This window comes from Pristiophorus japonicus, chromosome 4 (assembly GCF_044704955.1).
Source record: "Pristiophorus japonicus isolate sPriJap1 chromosome 4, sPriJap1.hap1, whole genome shotgun sequence".
Classification (NCBI taxonomy): Eukaryota; Metazoa; Chordata; class Chondrichthyes; family Pristiophoridae; genus Pristiophorus; species Pristiophorus japonicus.
The window spans coordinates 83,333,142-83,357,236 of record NC_091980.1 but is presented as its reverse complement, the minus strand read 5'-3'; the positions used below and the strand labels follow the sequence as shown (position 1 = coordinate 83,357,236).

The window sequence follows — 24,095 nt, the reverse complement described above, 5'->3', positions numbered from 1 at the left end:
GAGTTATGGGGAGAGTGCGGGTAAGTGGAGCTGAGTCCACGGCCAGATCAGCCATGATCTTATTGAATGGCGCAGCAGGCTCGAGGGGCTAGATGGCCTACTCCTGTTCCTAATTCTTATGTTCTTATGTCATTCGGCCCCTCGAGCCTGCTCCGCCATTTAATATCATGGATGATCTGACCTTGGCCTCAGCTCCACTTCCCTGCCCGTTCCCCATAACCTTTGACTCCCTTATTCAAAAAATATCTGTTTATCTCCATTTTAAATATATTCAATGACCCAGCCTCCTCAGCTCTCTAGGGTAGAGAATTCTAAAGATTCACAACTCAAGAAATTCCTCATTTATTTTAAATGGGTGACTCCTTATTCTGAAACTGCCCCCCTAGTTCTAGATTCCCCCACAAGAGGAAACATCCTCTCTGCATCTACCCTATTGAGCCCCCTCAGTATCTTGGACCCCAGCTTAAAGGGAACATTAGCAGGATCACGAAAAATTAACCATGCCAATCAAATGGACAGCTTAACGTGAATTAAATCAATATTAAGTTAGTGGTTAATTGTGCAATTGGTAGCATGCTGTGCCGACCAGTCACAGAAGGCCCCAAGCATAACAGTGGATATGTGTACCCTCTCCAGGGCCACCAGGGAAGAAGCAGCCAGTCAGTTAGAACCACCCACCCCTGGACCTGTCAATGGCTGTTTATTTACCCAGGCCAGAAGCAGACTGAAAGGTGCTATGACTTGGGGAAGTGGTGACCCAAAAATGATCCTGGGAACAATGACATGTATAAGATCAGAAAATCCAGATTACTGTACTGATTTTACAACTTTTATTATGATAAAATATATTATTGATTTTACAACTTGATCAAATATAAAATTATTGAAAGACAGAGCCTTTACACAGTCTTAAATTTAAATAATCTGTTTTTAAAAAGGCAGAGATTTGAGTATTTGAATTACACTATTTATAGCTTTTGGCCGATCACTGGACAGCTGGGTTGTATTGTAGTTACTGATTCTATTTCCGGTTCACTTGCGCCGTTCCAATCACACACTCATTGACCTGAAAAAGAACACCTGGTTTAGTAAGAGTTAGAGTCAAAAAGTGCCTCCCACAGGAGACAATTCCCAGTGCAATTAGAATCAGAAATTTACAGCACGGAAAGAGGCCATTTCGGCCCATCGTGTCTGCACCAGCTGAACAACAGCTATCCAGCCTAATCCCTCTTTCCAGCTCTAGGTCCATAGCCCTGTTGTTACAGCACAAGTGCACATCCAGCTACTTTTTAAAAATGTAAGGGTTTCTGCATCTACTACCCTTTCAGGCAGTGGATTCCAGACCACACCACCCTCTGGGTGAAGACATTTCCCTTCAAATCTCCTGTAAACCTTCTACCAATTACTTTAAATCTATGTCCCCTGTTTGTTGACCCCATTGCCAAGGGAAACAGGTCCTTCCTATCCACTCTATCCAGGCCCCTCAATTTTATACAGTTCAATCAGGTCTCTCCTCAGCCTCTGTTCCAAAGAAAACAGACCCAGCATCTCAAATCTTTCCTCATACCTTAGATTCTCCAATCTAGGCAATATTCTTGTAAATCTGCTCTGCACCCTTTCTCGTACAATCACATCTTTCCTGTAATGTGGTGACCAGAACAGCACACAGTACTGCAGCTGCAGCCTAATTAGTGTGCAAGAATGACTAGGGGCAGCATCAAACATCCCAATACAGAATAAACTGCTAGGGAAAGCACAGTGGAGCTTGATTCCAACACTCGGGCAGACAGGTCACTGAACTCAGAAGGAATGTTTCCATCAGCTAATAGACAGGCCAATTGTGGTAGCCTTACGGTCACTCGAGCTAGCTGCTCAGTGAGAGGGGACTGGGTATGGGACGTGCGGTCACACAATAGCTAGCCACAGTTCGTCACTGGGTCACAAGGCAGCTTGTACTGTTGTCAAACCTCGGCAGCGAGCACAAATACTGTGCATTCATTGTCTGGCCCATACCAGTTTGGTAGAGCAGTGCACAGGAATACTTGGTGAAAAGCTGCTCCAGCATTAACCAGGGCCCTTTGGTAGTCAATTTAAGAGTTTATTTGGGAACGAACACCTAGTCTTCCATCACAGCTGCATTCCAGTATTTGCCCAGGAGACCAAGGTGCTGTTTATCTGAGCCAAAAGCCTTGCACCCTCCTGCATTATCCCATTGTGCCCCTACTGTACATAATCACTAGTTTCTGCAACACTGGGTGTAAACCATTTAAATTGGACATACCTTACTGGCAAAACGCAAGGAATTGAGTGACTCGTTGAAGTTCTCTTCCAAAGGAGACACATTCACAAACATCAGCCTGCAAGGGAAAGGTTTCCAATTTTAAAAAAAGCAAAAATAGAAAAATGTAACATTGTACAGACTGGAGGAGAAAGCAGCTTACATCTTCGAATTGCCTCCTAAACTATTCTGCAGCAGGTAGGTCAGCTTGCTGTTCCGGTAGGGGATATGGGATTCCTAGAAAATGCAAGGAATTCTTTAGTGACGAGAGATTATTAGTAACATAGCTCCACCCAGCAGCTGTCCCACTCGAGACTTGAGCACCAAAATCTCAGCTGACACTCCTAGTGCAGTGCTGAGGGAGCACTACACTGTCAGAAGTGCTGTCTTTCAGATGAGACATTAAACCGAAGCCCCGTCTGCCCCCTCAGGTGGATGTAAAAGATCCCACTGCACTATTTCAAAGAGCACCCCTGGTATCCTGGCCAATGTTTATCCCTTAACCAACATCACTAAAATATTATCTGGTTGACATCACATGGCTGTTTGTAGGATCTTGCAGTGTGCAAATTGGCTTTAAAAAATTTGTTCTGGGATGTGGGCATCACTGGCAAGGCCAGCATTTATTACCCATCCCGAATTGCCCACAAGGTGGTGATGGTGAGCCACCTTCTTGAATCGCTGCAGTCTGTGTGGTGAAGGTACTCCCACAGTGCTGTTGAGAGGGAGTTCCAGGATTTTGGCCGTGACGATTAAGGAATGGTCATATATTTCCATGTCTGGATGGTGTGTAACTTGGGAGGGAAACTTTGAGGTATTGGTGTTCCCATGCACCTGCTGCCCTTGTCCTTCGAGATGGTACAGATCATGGGCTTGGGAGGTGCTGTCAAAGAAGCCTTGGCAAGTTGCTGCAGTGCATCTTGTAAACGGTGCGCCAGTGATGGAGGGAGTGAATGTTGAAGGTGGTGCCAATCAAGTGGGCTGCTTTGTCCTGGATGGTGTCTAGCTTCTTGAGTAGTGTTGGAGCTGTACTCATTTAGGCAGGTGTGTCATCCATCCCACTCCTGACTTGTGCCTTGTAGATGGAAAGGCTTTGAGGAGTCAGGAGGAGAGTCACATGCTGCAGAATACCCAGTCTCTCACCTGCTCTTATAGCCACAGTATTTATGTGGCTGATCCAGTTTCTGGTCAATGGTGACCCCTAGAATATTGATGGTGCAGGATTTGGCAATTGTGATGCAGTTGAATATCAAAGGGAGGTGGTTAGCCTCTCACTTGTTGGAAATGGTCATTTGTGCCACACAGTGGCACAAATGTTACTGAATGTCATCCAGGTCTTGCTACATGTGGGCATGGATGGCTTCATTATCTGAAGAGTTGCAACTGGAACAGAACATTGCAATCATCAGCAAACATCCCCACTTCTGACCTTAGAGGGAGGATAATTGATGAAGCAGCTAAAGATGATTGGGCCTAGGACATTGCCCTGAGGAACTGCTGCAGCGGTGTCCTGGGGCTGGGAAACCACAACCATCTTCCTTCGTGCTTGGCATGACTGCAAGAGAAGGGATAGCCATCTGTGGCTAATTATGCAAATAAGGGATGGTATCAAATTGAAAACAAGGGCATACAATGTGGCCAAGACTAGTGGGAGGCCAGAGGATTGGGAAACTTTTAAAAGCCAGCAAAGAACTAAAAAGAATGAGGGGGAAAATAGATTAAGTAAGCTAGCACAAAATATAAAAACAGATAGTAAGAGTTTCTACATGTACATAAAAAAGGAAAAAAAAAAGTGGCTAAAGTAAATGTTGGTCCCCAAGATGATGAGACTGGGGAATTAATAATGGGGAACAGGCAAATGGCAGAGATGTTGAACAAATATTTTGTATTGGTCTTCACGGTAGAAGACACTAAAAACATCCCAACAGTGGATAAGCAAGGGGGCTATAAGGAGGGAGGAACTTTAATACAACCACCATCACGAATGAAGTAGTACCCAGTAAAATAATGGGACTAAAGGCAGACAAGTCCCCCAGACCTAATGGCTTACATCCTAGGGTCAAAGTGGCTGCAGAGATAATGGATGCATTGGTTGTAATCTACCAAAATTCCCTGGATTCTGGGGCAATCCCAGTGGATTGGAAAACTGCAAGAGTAACAGCTATATTTAAAAAAAAAAAGGAGGCAGACAAAAAGCAGGAAACTATAGACCAGTTAGCCCAACATCTGTTGTTGGGAAAATGCTAGCGTCCATTAAGGAAGCAGTAGCAGGGTATTTGGAAAAGCATAATTCAAACAAGCAGAATCAGCATGGTTTTATGAAGGGGAAATCATGTTTGACAAATTTGCTGGAGTTCTTTAAGCATGTAACTACCAGGGTGGATAAGGGGGAAAACCAGTGGATGTGGTGTATTTGGATTTCCAGAAGGCATTCGATAAGGTGCCAGATAAAAGGTTACTGCACAAGATAAAAGTTTATGGGGTTGGGGATAATAGCCAATCCTCGCCATGCTAATATAACAGCAAACAGAGTCAGGATAAATGGGTCATTTTCCAGTTGGCAAACAGTGACTAATGAGGTGCCACAGGGATTGGTGCTGGGTCCTCAACTATTTACAATCTATATTAATGACTTGGATGAAGGGATGGAGTGAAATGTAGCCAAGTTTGCTGATGATACAAAGATGGGTGGGAAAGCAAATTGTGAGGAGGACACAAAAAAAATCTGCAAAGGGATATAGACAGGCTAAGCAAGTAGGCAAACAGTTGTCAGATTGAGTATAATGTGGGAAAATGAGAGTTTATCCACTTTGGTAGAAAAAAATAGAAGAGCAAGTAATTTAAATGGAGAAAAAGTGCTGTAGTAGAAGGACCTGAGAGTCCTTGTGCATGAAACAAAAAGTTAGTACACAGGTACAGCAAGTAATCAGGAAGGCAAATGGAGTGTTGACCTTTATTGCAAGGGGGAATAGAGTATAAAAACAGAAGTCCTGCTACAACTGTACAGGTATTGATGAAGCCACACCTAGAGTACTGCATACTGTTTTGGTCTCCGTATTTAAGGAAGGATATATGCATTGGAGGCAGTTCAGAGAAGGTTCACTAGGCTGATTCTGGAGATGAGGGGGTTGACTTAAGATAGTTTGGGCCTATAACTCATTGGAGTCAAGAATAATGAGGGGTGATCTTATCAAAACACAAGTTAATGAGGGGACACGACAAGGTGGATGCATAAGTTTTCACTCGGGAAACAAATTAGGGGACATAGTCTCAGAATAAGGGGCCACCTTAAGGGCATCCCCCCTACCCCCGCTCAGATAGTACAAAGTAGCCATGTTTCAATCAACACAAGGGCCAACACACTTTGCACAGCTGTGACTGACCAGCATCAAGTAGCCATACACGGGGAAAATGGATAAATGCCAATTCTGAACTATTCAAGCTACTGGTGGGTGGGGTACAAGAGGTTGTTGTGAGGTGAAGGAGGCTGCGCTTGGAGACAGCAGGCACTATGTCCTCGCTGAGGGCTTTCGGGGCCGCGCTGCAGAGTGGGGCCCAGCTGCTGCAGGCTCGGAGCCTGGGGGAAGGCTCCCAAAAGGAGCTGGGGTCCCATCAGCAGGCCAGGGCCATTGGAGGGAGCAGCGTGCGGCAGCCCAGCCTGGAAATCAGCACGGCTCCGGCCTGCAAGACCATCAGTAGGCCGGGGCCATTAGAGGGAGCAGCGTGTGGCAGCATACCACTGCAGAAGCAGCGCGTGCTGCTGCAGGAGGGCGACGGCTACGAAGCCAGGTCACTGACTGCAGTACAGGCAGGCACAGCAGGAGGTGCAAAGGAGCAGCAAGAGTCCATAGAGGGAAGTGATCAGGGCCCAAGAGAGGCGTGAATCTGAGGCCCAGAAGAGGAGAGGGCCCAGGGACAGCATGGGCCAGCCCACACTGCATTGTGCGCATGCTCGGTCTGTGCAGAAGAGCTGGTCTCCAGTTAGTCTTGGGTAGTCTTTGCCACTGGACCAAGACCCAACTCTGCCAAGCCCGTGTGGTAGCTTGGTGTGCAACAGCCACCACACTCCACGTTTTTAAAAAAAAATCCACGCACAGGCATCTTCCACCCTTCAACATGTAGTTCTGGATCCGGAATATTAGGTCCTTCATTGAAACCCCTGTGAACTCATCTCTTTTTGGCAGGGAAGCAAGTCATCCTTGTTTCAAGGGACTGCCTATGATTATGACAAGTGGAATGCTTAAGATCCCCAGTGGGACTGAGGGGTACTTGGGGAGAAAGAGCAAGGAACACAAAGGCTCGATTTTAACTGGACGTAAATGTGTGTGTAAAAATGGGATAGGTGTAAAGGGTTATGGAGCCAAACCGGTCCCAGTTCCAAAGGCTTTTACCTGCTCTACGCTTCTTACCTTTTTCGACAGTGACATGATGACGTGCCCAAGGCAGGAAAGGCTGGTGTTAATTGCCAGAGCCTCCTGCAGACGATTGCCCTTAGAGTGAGATTTATCCAGCCGCTCACTGCCTGCCAGGTCCACCAGACTCAGGGTTGCTGAACCCATTGGGGAAAAACAACACCAACATTAGCAAAAAGCAAATTTATAGCACAGGGCTGAAAACATTCAACACCGCTGGAGTCATCGGGTCGATAATCTGGAAAGGAGAGGAATGAAGGTTGACAGGGACCACCTTCCATGTTTGACAGCAACACAAAATGGCACTCTTTGTAGTAAACGCATTAATAACCAAAATGCCTCACGGAGAGGGGGGCAGTAGTAATTCTTGGACAGCAAATGCCATTATAGTATTTTTGAAAAAATAGTGCTGTTTTTCAAACAAAGACAAGAGGCATGGGAGAGAACGGTTTTCAAAAGACTTTACAGGGCAGAGGGAGAAACAGAAGCAGCAGTATCTTTAGGAGACTCTGGAAAGTAGGGCAGTGATGAGATGGAGCTGCAGAAGGAGGGGGTCCGAGGGAGTGTCTGCTGATTGGGTAGCAGTGGGAGCAGGCAACTAGAGGCAGGCCACCACCAACAAGCTGCAGTTACCTGTCCCTTTACACACAGGATCGGAGCAGGGAGGGACCAGCTACCAGCTCCACTTCAAATCTGGCAGACTGAAGAAATGAAATTCTCCTTCCTGTGCAGTCTGGCCCCTGAATGGGAACAAGTACACACATGGTCCTTGTGCATGAAACAGTTAGTATGCAGGTACAGCAAGTAATTAGGATGCCAAATGGAATGTTATCCTCTATTACGAGGGGGATAGAGCATAAAAGTAGGGAAGTCCTGCTATAACTGTACAGGGTATGGGTGAGGCCACACCTGGAGTACCGTGTACAGTTTTGGTCTCATTTAAGGAGGGATATACTTGCATTGGAGCCAATTCAGAGAAGATTCACAAGGTTCTGGAGATGAAGGGGTTGATTATGAAGGTTGAGCCTATACACATTGGAGTTTAGAATATCGAGGTGATCTTATCGAAACATAAGTTAAGGAGGGGGGCTCAACAGGGGAGATGCAGAGAGGATGTTTCCCCTCGTGGGGAATCTAGAACTAGGGGGGTGGGGGGGCATAGTTTCAGAATAAGAGGTCGCCCATTTAAAATGGCGATGAGGTGGAATTTCTTCTCATAGGGTCATAAATCTGTGGAATTCTCTGCCCCAGAGAGTTGTGGAGGCTGGGTCATTGAATATATTTAAGGTAGAGATGGACAGATTTGAGCGACAAGGGAATAAAGGGTTATGGGGAGCAGGCAGGGAAGTAGAGTTGAGGCCATGATCAGATCAACCATGATTTTATTGAATGGTGAAACAGGCTTGAGGGGTCAAATGGCCTACTCCTGCTCCTAATCATGTTCTTATGACTTGTCCCACGTGCTAATTGAGATCCAGCAGGATGGCAGACATGGGGAATGGGAAAATGTCACACTGGTGCAGTCAGGATTGTTGAGGCTGGGTGGTGCCATATTGTTGGGATGTACAAGGGAGCTGCTGCTGCATTTGGTTACACAGCACTGAACCTTGGGGGGGAATGTCTTAAATGCAAAGCGCACTACTCCCCCATTATTTACTTCAGGTTCTTGTTGCAACATACAGCAAGGATTCTGCCAGTTCACTCAGATTGCCCACCTAGCTCAGCTTTAAATGCTTTGAGCCTCAGTGACAGGAAGCGAGTGCGGACTCCAATTTGTCTTTGCCGCTACCCCCAGGGGCTGTAACACAAGTAAATGGGGCCTCCTGTTAGGCAGCACTGACCCATGGTGCCCGACAGTAACACACAGGAACTGGGTTAGCAGCCCAGACAAGAGACAGTGATGGTTGTGTGCCCATCAGGCAATGCAGGTAGAACCCTTGTAGACTGTACAAATCCAACATAGAGGGCCAGCAGGCAGCATTAACCCACGGCTTCAGTTCCACACACGAGCAGGCCTTTAAGTGGCCTCAGTGAAGCCCAAACTCTGCCCACAAAGAGAGGATAAACATTGGGACAGATACTCACATGTGTACTGGAGATCACGGCTGCAGTTGGTCCCGTCGATCTTCAGCTGGAAGACACTGTGGCTCCGCGAGGAACGGTCATTGGCCGCTGTCCTCGCCACCGATCGATTGGCTTTTGCAATGGCGATCAAATTGTGAATCTGCGTGGGGAGGACGGAGAGAGAAACCACACTCAACTGCCGATCCGGGAAGCCAGGCAACACAACAGATCCGAGTATGTACTCTTTCAAACCCCCTGCCCAGCTCAAATCGCTCCTCCAAAACGGAAGGTGCTAAACACAGCAATTCCAATTGGGTTTCTGTAAATCAAAGCAATTCAGTATAGAGGCACTAAAGGACGAGTGGAACTCTTGCATTGTTATTTAATGCAAGTATTATTAGTGTACATCCACGTTATTTAGTACCCTGTATTACCATAGGAGCAGGAGTCAGCCATTCGGCCCCTCAAGATCATGGCTGATTTTCTACCTCAACTCATCTTTCCTGCATTATCCCCATATCCCTTCATTCGCTTAATATCCAAAAATCTATCAATCTCTGTCTTGAATATACTCAATGAGCCTTCACTGCCCTCTGGGGCAGAGAATTCCAGATTCACCACCCTCCGAGTGACAAGGTTTCTCCTCATCAGTCCTAAATGGCTGACCCCTTATTGTGAGACTGTGACCCCTGGTTCTAGACTCGTCAGCCAGCGGAAACATCCTCCCTGTCTAGCCCGGTAAGAATTTTGTATGTTTCAAAGATCACCTCTTATTCTGAGAGAATATAGGCCCAGTCTACTCAATCTCTCCTCATAGGACAATTCCCCCCATCCCAGGAATCAGTCTGATGAACCTTCATTGCACTCCCTCTATGGCAAGTATATCTATCCTTCCTTAAGTCAGGAGATCAAAACTGCACACAATACTCCAGGTGCAGTCTCACCAGAACCCTATATAATTGCAATAAGATATCTTTCCTCATGCACTCAAATCCTCTTGTAATAAATGCCAACATACCATTTGCTTTCTGTACCTGCACGTTAACTTTGATTCATGTACAAGGACACCAGGTCCCTCTGAACACCAACATTTCCCAATCACACCATTTAAAAAATACTCTGCTTTTCTATTTTTCCTACCAAAGTGGACAACTTCACATTATATTCCATATACCATAGGAACAGGAGGAGGCCATTCAACCTCGAGCCTGCTCCGCATTCAATGAGATCATGACTGATTGGTGACCGAACTCAGTCTACTTTCAATTGATGGAGTGTTGTTATTGAATCAGGAGCAACCCAAATAGAGCAGCTGAAGAATGAATGTGGTGTTAACCTGCCAGACATGGGCACAGAACCCTTTGTAGATTGTATAAACCCAACTTATTACTGTACAGTGTGTGGGTCAGACCACACCTGGAGTACTGCATAGTTTTGGACTACTTATTTAAGGAGGGATATATTTGTATTGGAGGGAGTTCAGAGAAGGTTCATGCCCAAGATGAAGGGGTTGTCTTCTGAAGAAAGGTTGAGCAGGTTGGGCCTGTACTCATTGGAGTTTAGAAGAATGAGAGGTGATCTTATTGAGACATACAAGATTCTGAGGGGGCTTGACAGGGTAGATGCAGAGGATGTTTCCCCTCATGGGGTAATCTAGAACTAGGGGGCATAGTTTCAGAATAAGGAGTCACCCATTTAAAACAGAGGTGAGGAAGAATTTCTTCTGAGGGTCGTGAATCTGTGGAATTTTCTGCCCTAGAGCACTATGGAGGCTGGATCATTGAATATAGTTAAAGGTGGAGATACAGATTTTTGAATGACAAGGGAGTCGAGGGTAGGGAAGTGGAGTTGAAGCTAGGATCAGATCAGCCATGATCTCATTGAATGGCGGAGCAGGCTTGAGGGGCCAAATAGCAGACTCCTGCTCCTAATTCTTATGCAGTGCACAAGCCCTACATGGTTTGATAGTAAAGAAATGACATGCATCTCCTCACTGGTGCTGGACTGAATTAATAGTGCACTGTATTAATGGCCCATCAGCAGGCATTCCTTTCACTCACAGTCGGAGTTGCAAACACAAGTATACCACGTCACCCACCTCCTCCTCTGTGCTGACGGAGACGTATTGGAGGTTCGTCACATGCCGTTCACTCTTTATGCTGAGCCGTTTGATCTCGTACTCAACATTTTTCTCTGTTTTTGCCACGAGCAGGTCACGAAGTGTCTCATTGTAGATCTCCAAAAAGCTAGCAGTGAACTTGTACTGAAACAGAAGCAGAAAACGCTCAGCACCGATTGTCGCAAAGCTGCCAATGGGATTAACTGATAGAGTACTTGTCCGAGGCTATTTATTTCGTGCTCTTACTTTCGGTCCACTCATTTTGATCAACTTTTGCATTGTTGAATCAAAGCCTGGCAGCACCAGCTCATGTGCTGTGAAGGAGATTCATGAAACCCCAAGCCATGTTTCCTGTGCTTTAAAAGCACTTTCCATTATTGAAGTAGAAGTAATTGGAAGAAGGATCAGAAGGGAGTTGAGGGGAAATTTCTTCACCCAGAGGGCAGAAGGGGTCTGGAACTCATTGCCTGCAAGGATGGTAGAGGCAGAAACCCTCATCACATTTAAAAAGTACTTGGATATCCACTTGCTGCTGTAACCTACAATGCTATGGAACAAGAGCTGGACAGTGTGATTAGACTGATGTCTGTGCTGGCCAGCACAAACATGGGCCAAATGACGACCTCCTCAGAGCATCCCTCCCCATGTCTTGGGCACAGTGCCATACAAATGTATTGTACATTAGTGAGTACACTTCAAAAAGGAACATTGTTGGCGGTGAAGTGCTTGAGACTTCGGAAGGTCATGAAAGGCGCTACAGAAATGAAAGTTCTTTCTTCCTACAACTTCAATTTTGCAAGAAACCAGCCACAGAGGCTAGATCGGAAATTCAAAGCCTGGTCACTGGAGTTGCCCAATAGTACAGATGCTGTGACTGGGCTCTGCACCTCTGGGCTGGAGCAAAGAGGAGATATTCAGCTGCTGTCTGAATCCTCAGGTCTAAAGCCACAGTACAAACAGCCCCTTGGCAGGTATCTACATTCTAAGCATGCATCAGTGCCGACAGGAGAGCAGGTGCAGTGTGGCGTATACCACTCCTTACAGTAACTCACCGTCCACCCCATGGCCTTCAGCTGCTGTGCCGTTAAGAAGATCTGATTGACAGCACGGGGAATCATCCCCATGGACTCTGAGGTCAAGTGATTGGGTCCTTCCATTGTGAAGGTCTTCCCACTGCCAGTTTGTCCATACGCAAAAATGCACACGTTGTATCCGTCCAAAGCAGACTGGAAAGAGGGACAGAAAGAGGCAGTTACTCCACGTTGAATAACCCCCTCGATTCAGATTGCCTGCATCGACACAACTTGTCAAAGATCCCAAAACCGTTGCACTACTTACACCCACCCATGCACTGAAACACCTCCATTTTCTGCCCTGTCCTTCTTAAAGCACCTACTCATTGGATACAGAGGTGCACTACCCAGTGAGGGCCTTCCCATTCTGTACAGTTTAGTACACAAATTGATGCTTTTACCAGCCGGAGCATGTTAAACATAAAATTATTCAATAGGGTAGACACAGCAAAAACTATTTCCTCTGGTGGGGGGAATACAGATCACAGGGTGTTAAAGAGCTCAGCTGCAAGAGTGAAATCAAGAAGCACTTCACAGTAGTGGAAACCTGAAACTCTCCCTGAAAAGGCTGTTGCGCCCCCCCCCCCCCCCACAGCCCTAAACCACCATTACCTGTACTAGCTGGGAGATTTCTTCAAATACATCTTTCTGACTTGCCATTGGCTGAAAAACATGGTCAAAACTGAAGTCGTGTCGCACCTCTCCTTTCCGATCGCGGCCAACGTGAGACTGTAGCCAGGGACAGAGAGGGGGTGGGGAAGAAATGTGCAGTTTGTAAACAAGCAAAGGAACTAGATATTCAAGACTTGTACTGAGCTGGTACCGAGCCCAGGGAAAAGCAGTGTTTGAACTTCAATGGATCAGCATGCCCACTGCAAGATTGCACTCCTGAAACAATTCCTACTGCCACACAATGACTCCATCCAGTAACCACTGGAAGCAAAAAGCAATCAGATTGGGCAGCCCACCTCCAACTCATTGGCCAACAGTGGTGTCAATAGACACTCAAGTGAGTGGGCAATGCTGCAACACCATTTCATGGGCAACCCTTTCATTTCCTGCTTTGCGGGAAGAACAGAACACCCCCGGTCTGTATCTAGCTGTCAGTAGCATTGCTGCAGTTGACGCAAGGGGCTTGCATATTTCTGGTTACCAGTTTGAAGGAATCAGACACAGCACATGTCTCCACAGGACAATCTTACCTCTTCCATTTTACTCAAGGTGATCACCTTCTCGTCATTGGGAGAGAACTGAACATGCTCAATCTCACTGCCATCTTTCTTCTCAGAGTCCAGAAACGGGCGTATACGGCAGATCACGCGGATGTTACCCTGCGAGGAACACAGCAGAGGAAAAATTATTGGTTACATACAGGGCAGAGTGAAAGAATTCCTTCAATCGTCTACAGCCTGTGAAAACGTAGCTACGAGCAAAGCAGAAAGCTCTTCATGGCCGAGCGAATGACCAGCTGAGCTGTTCAGACCAGCAAGGCCACAGCTTCAATCCACTTTCTGGGCTTGGTTAGTGTATTTTACTTTGGCTGCAGTAAGTTGGCCTCTGGTTTGGAAGGACAGGGAGAAAGAGACCATGTTTTACTCATTACTGAAGTAACCCCTTGTGGAAAAAAAAAATAGACTTGCATTTATAGGGCACCTTTCACGACCACCAGACATCTCAAAGTGCTTTACAGCAAGTGCTTTACACTTCTTTTGGAGTGTAGTCACTGTTGTAATGTAGGAAGCACTTGCCTCTAGTATATATGACCCGACTGATGCCTCAGAGTTAATTAACCTGGCCTTATCAACAGCCATTTAAGCAGGGTACCCCAGGCTGACTGTTCAAGGTAACCATTGGAATCTGCTCCAATCCTTATACCCCTCCTACTTTCTTCCTGTTTAACTAGTGTTCAATATTCCTTCGAATTCCTCTAGTACTAACCAATATTTGTGCCTCGTTACCAATTCACTGACCTACTAAAATCAATCCTCATTAGGAACTTGCCTTTCACATCCTTGGGAGGCTGAACAAGACTGTTGCCAACCTTGGTGTTATATTTGACCCCGAAATGACCTTCCGGCCACATCTGTGGCATAGCCAAGCCCATCTATTTCCACCTCCATCGCCTGTCTTCACCCCAGTCTCAACTCATCTGCTGCTGAAGCCTCATCCATACCTTTGTTACCTCCAGACTTGACTATTCCAACACCCCTGGCTGGCTGGCCTCCCACATTCTACCAGACAAACTTGAGCTCATCCAAAACTTTGCTGCCTGTGTCCTAACTCACACCAAGTCCTGCTCACCCACCTACATTGGCTCTCAGTTAAGCAACACTGCGATGTCAAAATTCTCATCCTCATTTACAAAGCCCTCCATGGCCTCCCCATCTCTAATCTTTCAGCCTCACTACCTCTACCCACTCCATCCAGATGTCTGCACTCAAAATTCCAGATTATAACTGCTCAACCATTGTGGTTGTGCCTTCTGTTGCCTAGGCCCCCAAGCTCAAACTCCCTACCTAAACCTCTGCAGCCCTCTATGCCCCTTTCCTCCTTTGCACGGGTCCCAAAAACTTAACACTTTGACCAAGTTCTAACGTAATTTCTTGTGGCTCGGTGTCAAATTGATCCGTTTCGTCTTATAGCACTGCTATGAAGCGCCTTGGGACGTTACTACGTTAAAGGCGCTCTATAACTACAAGTTGTTGTCGTCTCAAAGCAAGTCAGCCAATGAATGACTGAGTGTAGCCACTGTTATAACAATGAGATTAAGGAGTAGTTAACTGGTTTCAGCAATGTTGGTTTGAAGGGTAGTGGGCAGCACTCACCTTGGACTCAGAAGGTTGTGGGTTCAAGTCCCACTCCAGGGACTTGAGCACAAAAAAATAAATCTAGGCTGACTCAGTGCAGTACTGAGGGAGCGCCGCACTGTCAGAGGTGCCGTCAAATAGAGGTCTCTTCTGCCCTCAAGTGGACTTATGAGATCTTGTGGCACTATTTCTAAAACCAGGAGAGTTATCCCCAGTGTTCTGGCCAATATTTATCCCTCAAATCAACATAACAAAAGAACAGATTATCTGGTCATCACATTGCTCTTTGTTGGAGCTTGCTTGTGTACAAATTGGCTGCTGCATTTCCCACATTACAACAGTGACTACACTGGCTGTAAAGCGCTTTGAGATGTCTGGTGGTTGTGAAAGGCGCTATAGAAACTGAAGTCTTTTTTTTCCCCCCAATCCTGTCCCCTAGCACAGTTCTCCTGATCCACTGGGGAATTTTCCCCATTGTACTCCCATTGCCCTGTATTTGCCACACACTGTCCAATCCATCAGTCCTCCTGTAACTCACATTTGCAACAGCCCCACCCTGAGTCAAATTGACCCCATGTCCAATACACCCAGTATTGGGAGAGCAGACAGGTGCCAGCACAGGTTCCCAGCAATGGCACTGGCTGCCTTGGGCCTTGTGTACCTTGAGTTCCTGCACGGTGTTATGGAGTCTGCGCCTCTCTTGTTCTGTACGGTGCAGCCGCTCCTCCCGATTCACGGCCACCTCTCGCAGAGAGGCGATTGTTGCCTGTTGCTCCGTTATACACGCAGCCTTTTGCACCAGCTTGTTCTGGACACAGGGTGGAAATGTGGCCAATCAGCACTATTATTTTACACACCATCTAAAAAGGGCAAACATGTTGCACATCTAACCAAGATGTTGGCCCCAGCAACAAGGTGTAGAATCAGTGTAGCTAGTCAGCCTGTCTGTACCAGCCATTAAACTCCAATACTATGCCCCGCCTAGGTTGTCATTCAAGATTAGGGTTAGAGGGCACCAACCAAATCCGCAGCACATAATGCTGCCAATTCTAATTCCGCCGCAAAGCCTACTAACAGTGACCCCTGAAAATAAATTCAGAAGTAGCTCACCTCCCACATCTCCACTCCCTCCATAGTGCTGGATCACCACAGGAGTTCTTAAAACACACAGCTCAAGAGCTATCAGTCAGAACTGTACACTTGATCTTATGGAGACCCTCTTCCTCCAAAGCTACATTATCATCTCCAGGTATTCTCATGTGAAAAGGCACGTACTTCTTGGGGGGGGGGGGGGGGGGGGGGGGGGGGGGGGGGCCGTTTCGGATGCGGCAGTGCAGTGCCTCCGTGACACCTCACAGGTGACCAATGCCCAAAAGGGAGGCTGTGACAGTGAAACACCCGGTCACCACAGCAGAGCTGGACCTATGGATCACTGGCAGAGAATAAATGAGGTGAGCTTATTGAAATGTATAAGATTCTGAGGGGCTTGACAGGGCAAATGCAGAGACGATGTTTGTCCTTGTGGGGGAATCTAGAACTAGGGGGCATAGTTTCAGAATAAGGGGTCACCTATTTAAAACTGAGATGAGAAGGAATTTCTTAAGAGGGTCGTGAATCTGTGGAATTCTCTGCCCCAGAGGTGTGGAGGCTGAGTCTTTGAATATAATTAAGGCGGAGATGGACAGATTTTTGAACGATAAGGGAGTCAAGGGTTTTGGGGAGCAGGCAGGGAAGTGCAGTTGATGCCAAGATCAGATCAGCCATGATCTCTTATTGAATGGCCGAGCAGGCTCGAGGGGCCAAATGGCCTGCTCCTATTATGTACATTGCATCTCTTACATGTGGCCCTGTGAATTTAACCACTTCAAGTTAAGGCATGTTTTAAAGCACATTTTAAAATGACTTGCATCTACATCCTTTGTGGGGGGGTTGTGAAAATCAACATCCAGAAATGTCACACTACCTCAGTAATGTTCCCAGTAAACTGCATGGTGGTCCTGCACAGGCTGTTTAATATGAGACCGTGCATGCGTGAACATTTGAATGGGTCATGCAGCCACTTACGGGACGGTGCAGGAATTTTTTTTTTAAATATTAAAAAAGGGAACATTATCCTTCTGTCTCAAGCAGTGAAGTGTCAGATTGCTGGTCCTCATTTCAACGCGAGCAGTTAAGCATTCTATTTCAGTTCCACACACCTGCATGGCGGCACACTCTCCAGCACACTTGTCCAGCTCTACTTGTGTGTTCTTCAGCACCAACCCCATTGCTCTAAACAGAAGGGGTGAACAGAGTCAGGGAGTGGGCACACACAAAGCAACTTGCATTTATATAGCACGTTTAATATAGCGAAACATCCAAAGTCACAAGGCCATCAGACAGAATTTGACATCAAGACACAGGAGATTAGGGACAGGTGACCAAAAGCTTAGTCAAAGAAGTCGTTTTTAAGGAGCATCTTAAGGAGGAGAGCAGTAGAGAGATTATGGGGGAATTCCAGAGCTTAGGGCCTAGCCAGCTCAAGTCATGGCCACCTATTGTGGAGCGATGCACAAGAGGCCAGAGTTGGAGGAGGTTACAGAGATCTCAGAGGGTTTAGGGCTGGAGGAAGTTAGCGAGATAGGGAGGGGTGTAGAGCTGGGGGAGTTTAAGCAAGATAGGGAGGAAGTTAGAGATAGGGAGGGGTGTAAGGCCATCAGAATACTGATGCTGACTGAGTTTTCATCAAGTAAACTGAACCCAATCACACCAATTACAGGAGGAATTACTGAATTTAACCATTTCAATTGGGCTAATTAGAAAGATGCAGGATTCTCTATTAGAAGCACACAAGCCAGCATCTGGGAAGTGAAGGGACAACCGCTGATATTACAGGGAAAACACTGGGCAGTGACAGGACAGCTGCTGACATTACAGGCACACACCTGAATCATTCGCTGCCTTTCGCTACACACTGACCCGCTGTGTAGTTCCAGAACCTGCCATTTGGAGATATTTGTACTGTGATTACTCAGAGCGCGTTTCATTGGTCTGGTACAACATGCCCATTCATTAGCCCGTCTGCCTGTCCCACTGTAATGGTAGTGGACAGCAGCAGCCACCCCCCTCCTTTGCCAAATCACAGACTGCATTGGCACACAATTGGCCAGCAATGATGGAGTCTCAAAAGATGAGATTGTAGAGAGCAAGGAAGAGCATCAATCGCACGAGAGAGTCAAGGGGGAACGAACATGGACATCTATTTTTGTTAGTGAAACCATGAGGCGAGCTACGCAGGAAACTGTGTCTTTACAAATGCACGTTCAACAGAGCTGGCCCTGGTTTAACTCCTGCTATTTATGACTGATGCAAGCGATCTAGCGCGCAGTCAAATACTAACTGCAGGTTGTTTTGAAGTTCTGTGATCTGAGTGTCAGCAGCAGCTAACTGTTGGCCCCTCAGATCCGCAAGCTCCTTCAGCTCCCTGTTCTGCTGCTCGGAGACCTGCAGCCTGCCAGTGCACTTAGACAGCTGAGTCTTCACGTCCCCCAGCAGCCCTTTCAAATCCCAGGCCGGGCGCTTCTTGGAGGCAGCTGTAGAGAGGAGCAGAAAACCGGTTCGCTGCTGTTTAGAATGCAACTCTTATCAGCAAAGAAAGTGTGTTTGTGAACTGTACTTGCAGCTACAAAAACAACTTTTATTTATATAGTACCTTTAACGTAGTAAAACATCAAGGCGCTTCACAACAGTGTTACAAGACAAATAACGTAAATTTGGGACGCGCTTATTTGTACTACAAAAATGGCAAAAAGGCTCCACCCCTTATTTCTGATTGGTCCCCTTGGAGGATAAGCCACACCCTGAAGTTTCACAGGAATGTCACTGCAACAAGTCAGCGAAGGAATCAGCAGAGTCCTGGGTCTCAGGTCCTGCTTCATGGCACCACGTAGACAGAATGATTTGGGGCCTGGGAGGTGACAGTGGGCAGAGCTCGTCATCCGTCAGTCAAAAAAGTGCAGTACGGGCACAGGCAGTGGGGCTGGACAGACACCTGTCTAAGAAAAGTGCAGTACAGTTAGTCTCATAAATTTGACACCAAGTCACGGGAAGAAATTAAGGTAGATGACCAAAAGCTTGATCAAAGAGGTAGGTTTTAAGGAGCATCTTAAAAAGGAGGAAAGAGGCAGAGAGGTTTAGGCAGGGAGCTTGGGGCCCAGGCAGCTGAAGGCACGGCCACTGATGGAGCGATTATAAATCAGGGATGTTCAAGAGGGCAAAATTAGAGGAGCGCAGACATTTCAGGGGGGTTGTGGGGCTGGAGGAGATAAGAGATGGGGAGGGACTTGCAAACAAGGATGAGAATTTTGAAAGCAAGGTGTTATTTAACTGGGAGCCAACGTAGGTCAGAAAGCACAGGGGTGATGGGTAATCGCGACTTGGTGCAAGTTAGTACACGGGCTGCTAAGTTTTGGATGATCTCAAGTTCAGTGTGGAATGTGGGAGGCCAGCCAAGAGCAAGTTGTAGTAGTCAAGTCCTAGAAGTAACAAAGGCATGAATGAGGGTTTCAGCAGCAGAAGAACCGAGTCGAGGCACAGGCAGGCAACGTTAAGAAGTGGAAAAAGGCTGTTTTAGTTATGCCGCAGATATGTGGCTGGAAACTCATTTCAGGGTCACATATGACACCTAGGTGCGAACAGTCCTGTTCACCCTCAGATTGATGCTAGGGAGAAAAATGGAGTCAGTGATTGGAGCACGCAGTTTGTGGCAGGGACCAAAGACCAAGGTTTCGGTCTTCCCAATATTTAACTGGAGAAAATTTCTGCTCTGCCAGTACTGGATGTCAGACAAGCAATCTGACAATTTAGATACCAAGCAGGGGTCGAGAGAAGTGGTGGAGGGGTAGAGCTGGGTGTTCAACATACATGTGGAATCTGATTCAGTGTTTTCAGATGCTATCTCCAAGGGGCAGCATATAGGCGAGAAGTAAGAGGGGGCAAAGGACAGATTTTCTTCAAAATAGTGCCATGGGATCTTTTACATCCATCCGAGGGGGCAAACGGGGCCTCTGTTTAACGTCTCATCCGAAAGGTGGCTTCTGAGTGCAGCACTCCCTCAGCACTGCACTGGTAATGGCAGCCTAGATGTTTGCGCTCAAGTCCTGGGAGTGGGACTTGAACCCATGACCTTCTGACTCAAAAAAGGAGTGTGCTACCCACTGAGCCACAGCTGACAAAGCAAATTTGCAAAATATTACTTTAAAAACAATTTGCTGGTATCGTGACTTTAGACCCAAATTACTTGGGGAGTAATGCAGTGCTGAGGTTCATGGGCCATAAAACACAACCTACAGCATTGGGTAACAGTGCCCTTTACCATGATAAAAAGATGCTCTACTGAACTGGATAGGTGGATGCAAACCTGCTAGATCTGCAGACACGCAGGGATTTAGAATACATGCCAGTTATATGCAGGCGAAGATTAGCGTTCCCCCCCCCCCCCCCCCTTCCCCTCAAACACTTCCTTAGTGCAGCACCAACGATGACTAGAGTTAATATATTAGTCCAACATTAATGGTCTCCAAATATGCTTTTGAATAACATTCCTCCAGAGAGGTCAATCTATTTTCAGGTGGTCAGAGGCAGGAGGCCTACAAGAGGCCCATCAGTGAGCAGCGGGAGTTCGTGGTCGGAGGCGGGAGTTCGGGAGGCGAATGGTCTATAAAGGACAGCCGGTGCAGCTGCAGCAGGGAGGCAAAAAAGTAGAAAGAAATTGAAAGGTGACATCGCAGCCAAGGGGGTAAGTGACTGGTAAGTAATTTTTCTTTATCAGTAAGTAACCTTTAGCATTGTTGTTGCCAAATTAAGTTAATCATGGCAGGAGAGCTCAGACATGTGTTATGTTCCTCGGCGAGAGACAGCGTGGGGAGGCCTATAAAAGGGCCCAGCATTGATGAGCCGGTGAGAGGCCAGCCAGTGCAGCTGCAGCAGGGTGAGAAGGCAATAAAGAAGTAGAAAGAAATTGAAAGGTGACATTACAGCCAAGGGGTTAAGTGGCTGGTGATTGGTAAGTAGCTTTTCTTTTCTCTATCAGTAAGTAACATTTAGAATTGTTGCCAAATTAAGTTTATCCAAGGGTTAAGTCATGGCAGGACAGCTCGGACACGTGATATGCTCCTCCTTTACTATGTGGGAAGTCAGGGACGTTTCCGGTGTCCCTGACGACTATATGTGCAGGAAGTGCATCCGCCTGCAGCTCCTGACAGACCGCAATGCGGCACTGGAGCTGAGGGTGGATGAACTCTGGAGCATCCACGATGCTGAGAATGATGTGAATAGCGTTTAGTGAGTTGGTCTTACCGCAGGTAATGGGTACACAGCCAGATAGGGGGATGGGTGACCAACAGGAAGAGCAGTGCAAGGAAGGTAGTGCAGGGGTCCCCTGCAGTCATGCCCCTGCAGAACAGATACACCGCTTTGGGACTGTTGGGGGGGGGGGGGGGGAATGACTCATCAGCGGAGGGCAGCAGCAGCCAAGTTTACTGCACCGTGGCTCTTCTGCACAGGAGGGCAAGAAAAAGAGTGGGAGAGCTATAGTGATAGGGGATTCAATTGTAAGGGGAATAGATAGGCGTTTCTGCGGCCGCAACAGAGACTCCAGGATGGTATGTTGCCTCCCTGGTGCAAAGGTCAAGGATGTCTCCGAGCGGGTGAAGGGCATTCTGAAAAGAGTGAACGATCAGCCAGTTGTCGTGGTGCATATAGGTAAAAAAACAGGATGAGGTCCGACAAGATGAATTTAGGGAACTAGGAGACAAATTAAAAAGTAGGACCTCAAAAGTAGTAATCTCAGAATTGCTACCAGTGCCACGTGCTCGTCAGAGTAGGAATCGCAGGATAGCTTAGATGAATACATGGCTTGAGGAGTGGTGCAGAGGGGAGGGATTCAAATTCCTGGGACATTGGAACTGGTTCTGGGGGAGGTGGGACCAAGACAAACCAGATGGTTTGCACCTGGGCAGAACTGGAACCAATGTCCTAGGGGGAGTGTTTGCTTGTGCTGTTGGGGAGGAATTAAACTACCATGGCAGGGGGATGGGAACCTATGCAGGGAGACAGAGGGAAGTAGAATGGGGGCAGAAACAAAAGATAGAAAGAAGTAAAAGTCAAAGGGGAGGGCAGAAAAACCTAAAGCAAAAAGCAAAAAAGGGCCACATTACAGCAAAATTCTAAAAGGACAAAGTGTGTTAGAAAGACAAGCCTGAAGGCTCTGTGCCTCAATGAGAGGATTATTCGGAATAAGGTGGACAAATTAACTGCGCAGATAGCAGTTAATGGGTATGATGTAATTGGCAGCACAGAGACATGGCTCCAGGGTGACCATGGCTGGGAACTCAACATCCAGGGGTATTCAACATTTAGGAAGGATAAACAGAAAGGAAAAGGAGGCGGGGTGGCACTGCTGCTTAAGGAGGAAATTAATGCAATAGTAAGGAGGGACATTAGCTTGGATGATGTGGAATCGGTATGGGTGAAGCTGCAGAATACCAAAGGGCAGAAAAAACTTGTGGGAGTTGTGTACAGACCACCAAACAGTACTTGTAAGGTTGGGGACAACATCAAAGAAGAAATTAGGGGTGCATGCAATAAATGTACAGCAGTCATCATGAGTGACTTTAACCTACATATTGATTGGGCTAACCAAACTGGTAGCAATGCAGTGGAGGACAATTTCCTGGAGTGGATTAGGGATGGTTTTCTAGACAAAAATGTCGAGGAACCAACTAGGGAGCTGGCCATCCTAGACTGGATGATGTGTAATGAGAAAGGACTAATTAGCAACCTTGTTGTGAGACCATAACATGGTAGAATTCTCTATTAAGATGGAGTGTGACACAATTAATTCAGAAACTAGGGTCCTGAACTTAAAGAAAGGTAACTTCAATGGTTTGAGGAGTGAATTGGCTAGGATAGACTGGCAAATGATACTTAAAGGGTTGACGGTGGATAGGCAATGGCAAACATTTAAAGATCACATGGATGAACTTCAGCAATTGTACATCCCTGTCTGGAGTAAAAATAAAACTGGGAAGGTAGCTCAACCGTGGCTAACAAGGGAAATTAAGGATAGTGTTAAATCCAAGGAAGAGGCATATAAATTGGCCAGAAAAAGCAGCAAACCTGAGGATTGGGAGAAATTTAGAATTCAGCAGAGGAGGACAACGGGTTTAATTAAGAGGAGAGAAATAGAGTACGAGAAGAAGCTTGCCAGGAACATAAAAACTGACTGCAAGTGCTTCTACAGATTAGTGAAGAGAAACAGATTAGTGAAGAGAAACAGATTTCCCTTGCAGTCAGATGCAGGTGAATTTATAAATAGGGAACAAAGAAATGGCAGACCAATTGAACAAATACTTTGGTTCTGTCTTCACGAAGGAAGACAGAAATAACCTTCCTGAAGTTCTAGGGGACTGAGGGTCTAGTGAGAAGGAGGAACTAAAGGATATCCTTATTAGGCGGGAAATTATGTTAGGGAAATTGATGGGATTGAAGGCTGATAAATCCCTGGGGCCCGATAGTCTGCATCCCAGAGTACTTAAGGAAGTGGCTCTAGAAATAGTGGATGCATTGGTGATCGTTTTCCAACAGTATCGACTCTGGATCAGTTCCTATGGACTGGAGGGTAGCTAATGTAACACCACTTTTTAAAAAAAAAAGGGAGGGAGAGAAAGCAGGTTAGTATAGACCAGTTAGCCTGACATCAGTAGTGGGAAAACATGTTGGAATCAATTATTAAGAATGAAATAGCAGCACATTTGGAAAGCAGTGACAGGATCGGTCCAAGTCAGTATGGATTTATGAAGGGAAAATCATGCTTGACAAATCTTCTGGGATTTTTTGAGGATGTAGTTAGTAGAGTGGACAAGGGAGAACCAGTGGATGTGGTGTATTTGGACTTTCAAAAGGCTTTTGAAAAGGTCCCACACAAGAGATTAGTGTGCAAAATCAAAGCACATGGTATTGGGGGTAATATACAGACATGGATAGAGAACTGGTTGGCAGACAGGAAGCAGAGAGTCGGGATAAACGGGTCCTTTTCAGAATGGCAGGCAGTGACTAGTGGAATGCTGCAGGGCTCAGTGCTGGGACCCCAGCTCTTTACAATATACAACATACATCAATGATTTGGATGAAGGGATTGAGTGTAATATCTCCAAGTTTGCAGATGACACTAAACTGGATGGTGGTGTGAGCTATGAGGAGGATGCGAAGAGGCTGCAGGGTGACTTGGACAGGTTAGGCGAGTGGGCAAATGCATGGCAGATGCAGTATAATGTGGATAAATGTGAGGTTATCCACTGAGGG

At 46.6% G+C, this 24,095-nt stretch overlaps 1 protein-coding gene across 1 annotated transcript in view; it reads right to left on the bottom strand.

The window, feature by feature from the left end:
* Positions 1–873: 873 nt before the first annotated feature.
* The window catches only part of LOC139262465 (carboxy-terminal kinesin 2-like), a 70,024-nt gene continuing 46,802 nt past the window's right edge, over positions 874–24,095 (bottom strand). Inside the window, exons 8-19 of the mRNA XM_070877651.1 lie at positions 18,133–18,325; positions 16,952–17,024; positions 15,415–15,561; positions 13,149–13,277; positions 12,559–12,675; positions 11,926–12,099; positions 10,853–11,017; positions 8,776–8,914; positions 6,688–6,827; positions 2,442–2,515; positions 2,282–2,357; positions 874–1,066 (exon numbers count right to left, since the gene is read on the bottom strand). Of these exons, the coding sequence (XP_070733752.1) occupies positions 1,022–1,066; positions 2,282–2,357; positions 2,442–2,515; positions 6,688–6,827; positions 8,776–8,914; positions 10,853–11,017; positions 11,926–12,099; positions 12,559–12,675; positions 13,149–13,277; positions 15,415–15,561; positions 16,952–17,024; positions 18,133–18,325 (1,472 nt within the window). The 3' untranslated portion in view covers positions 874–1,021. The remainder of the gene's footprint in view (positions 1,067–2,281; positions 2,358–2,441; positions 2,516–6,687; positions 6,828–8,775; positions 8,915–10,852; positions 11,018–11,925; positions 12,100–12,558; positions 12,676–13,148; positions 13,278–15,414; positions 15,562–16,951; positions 17,025–18,132; positions 18,326–24,095) is intronic.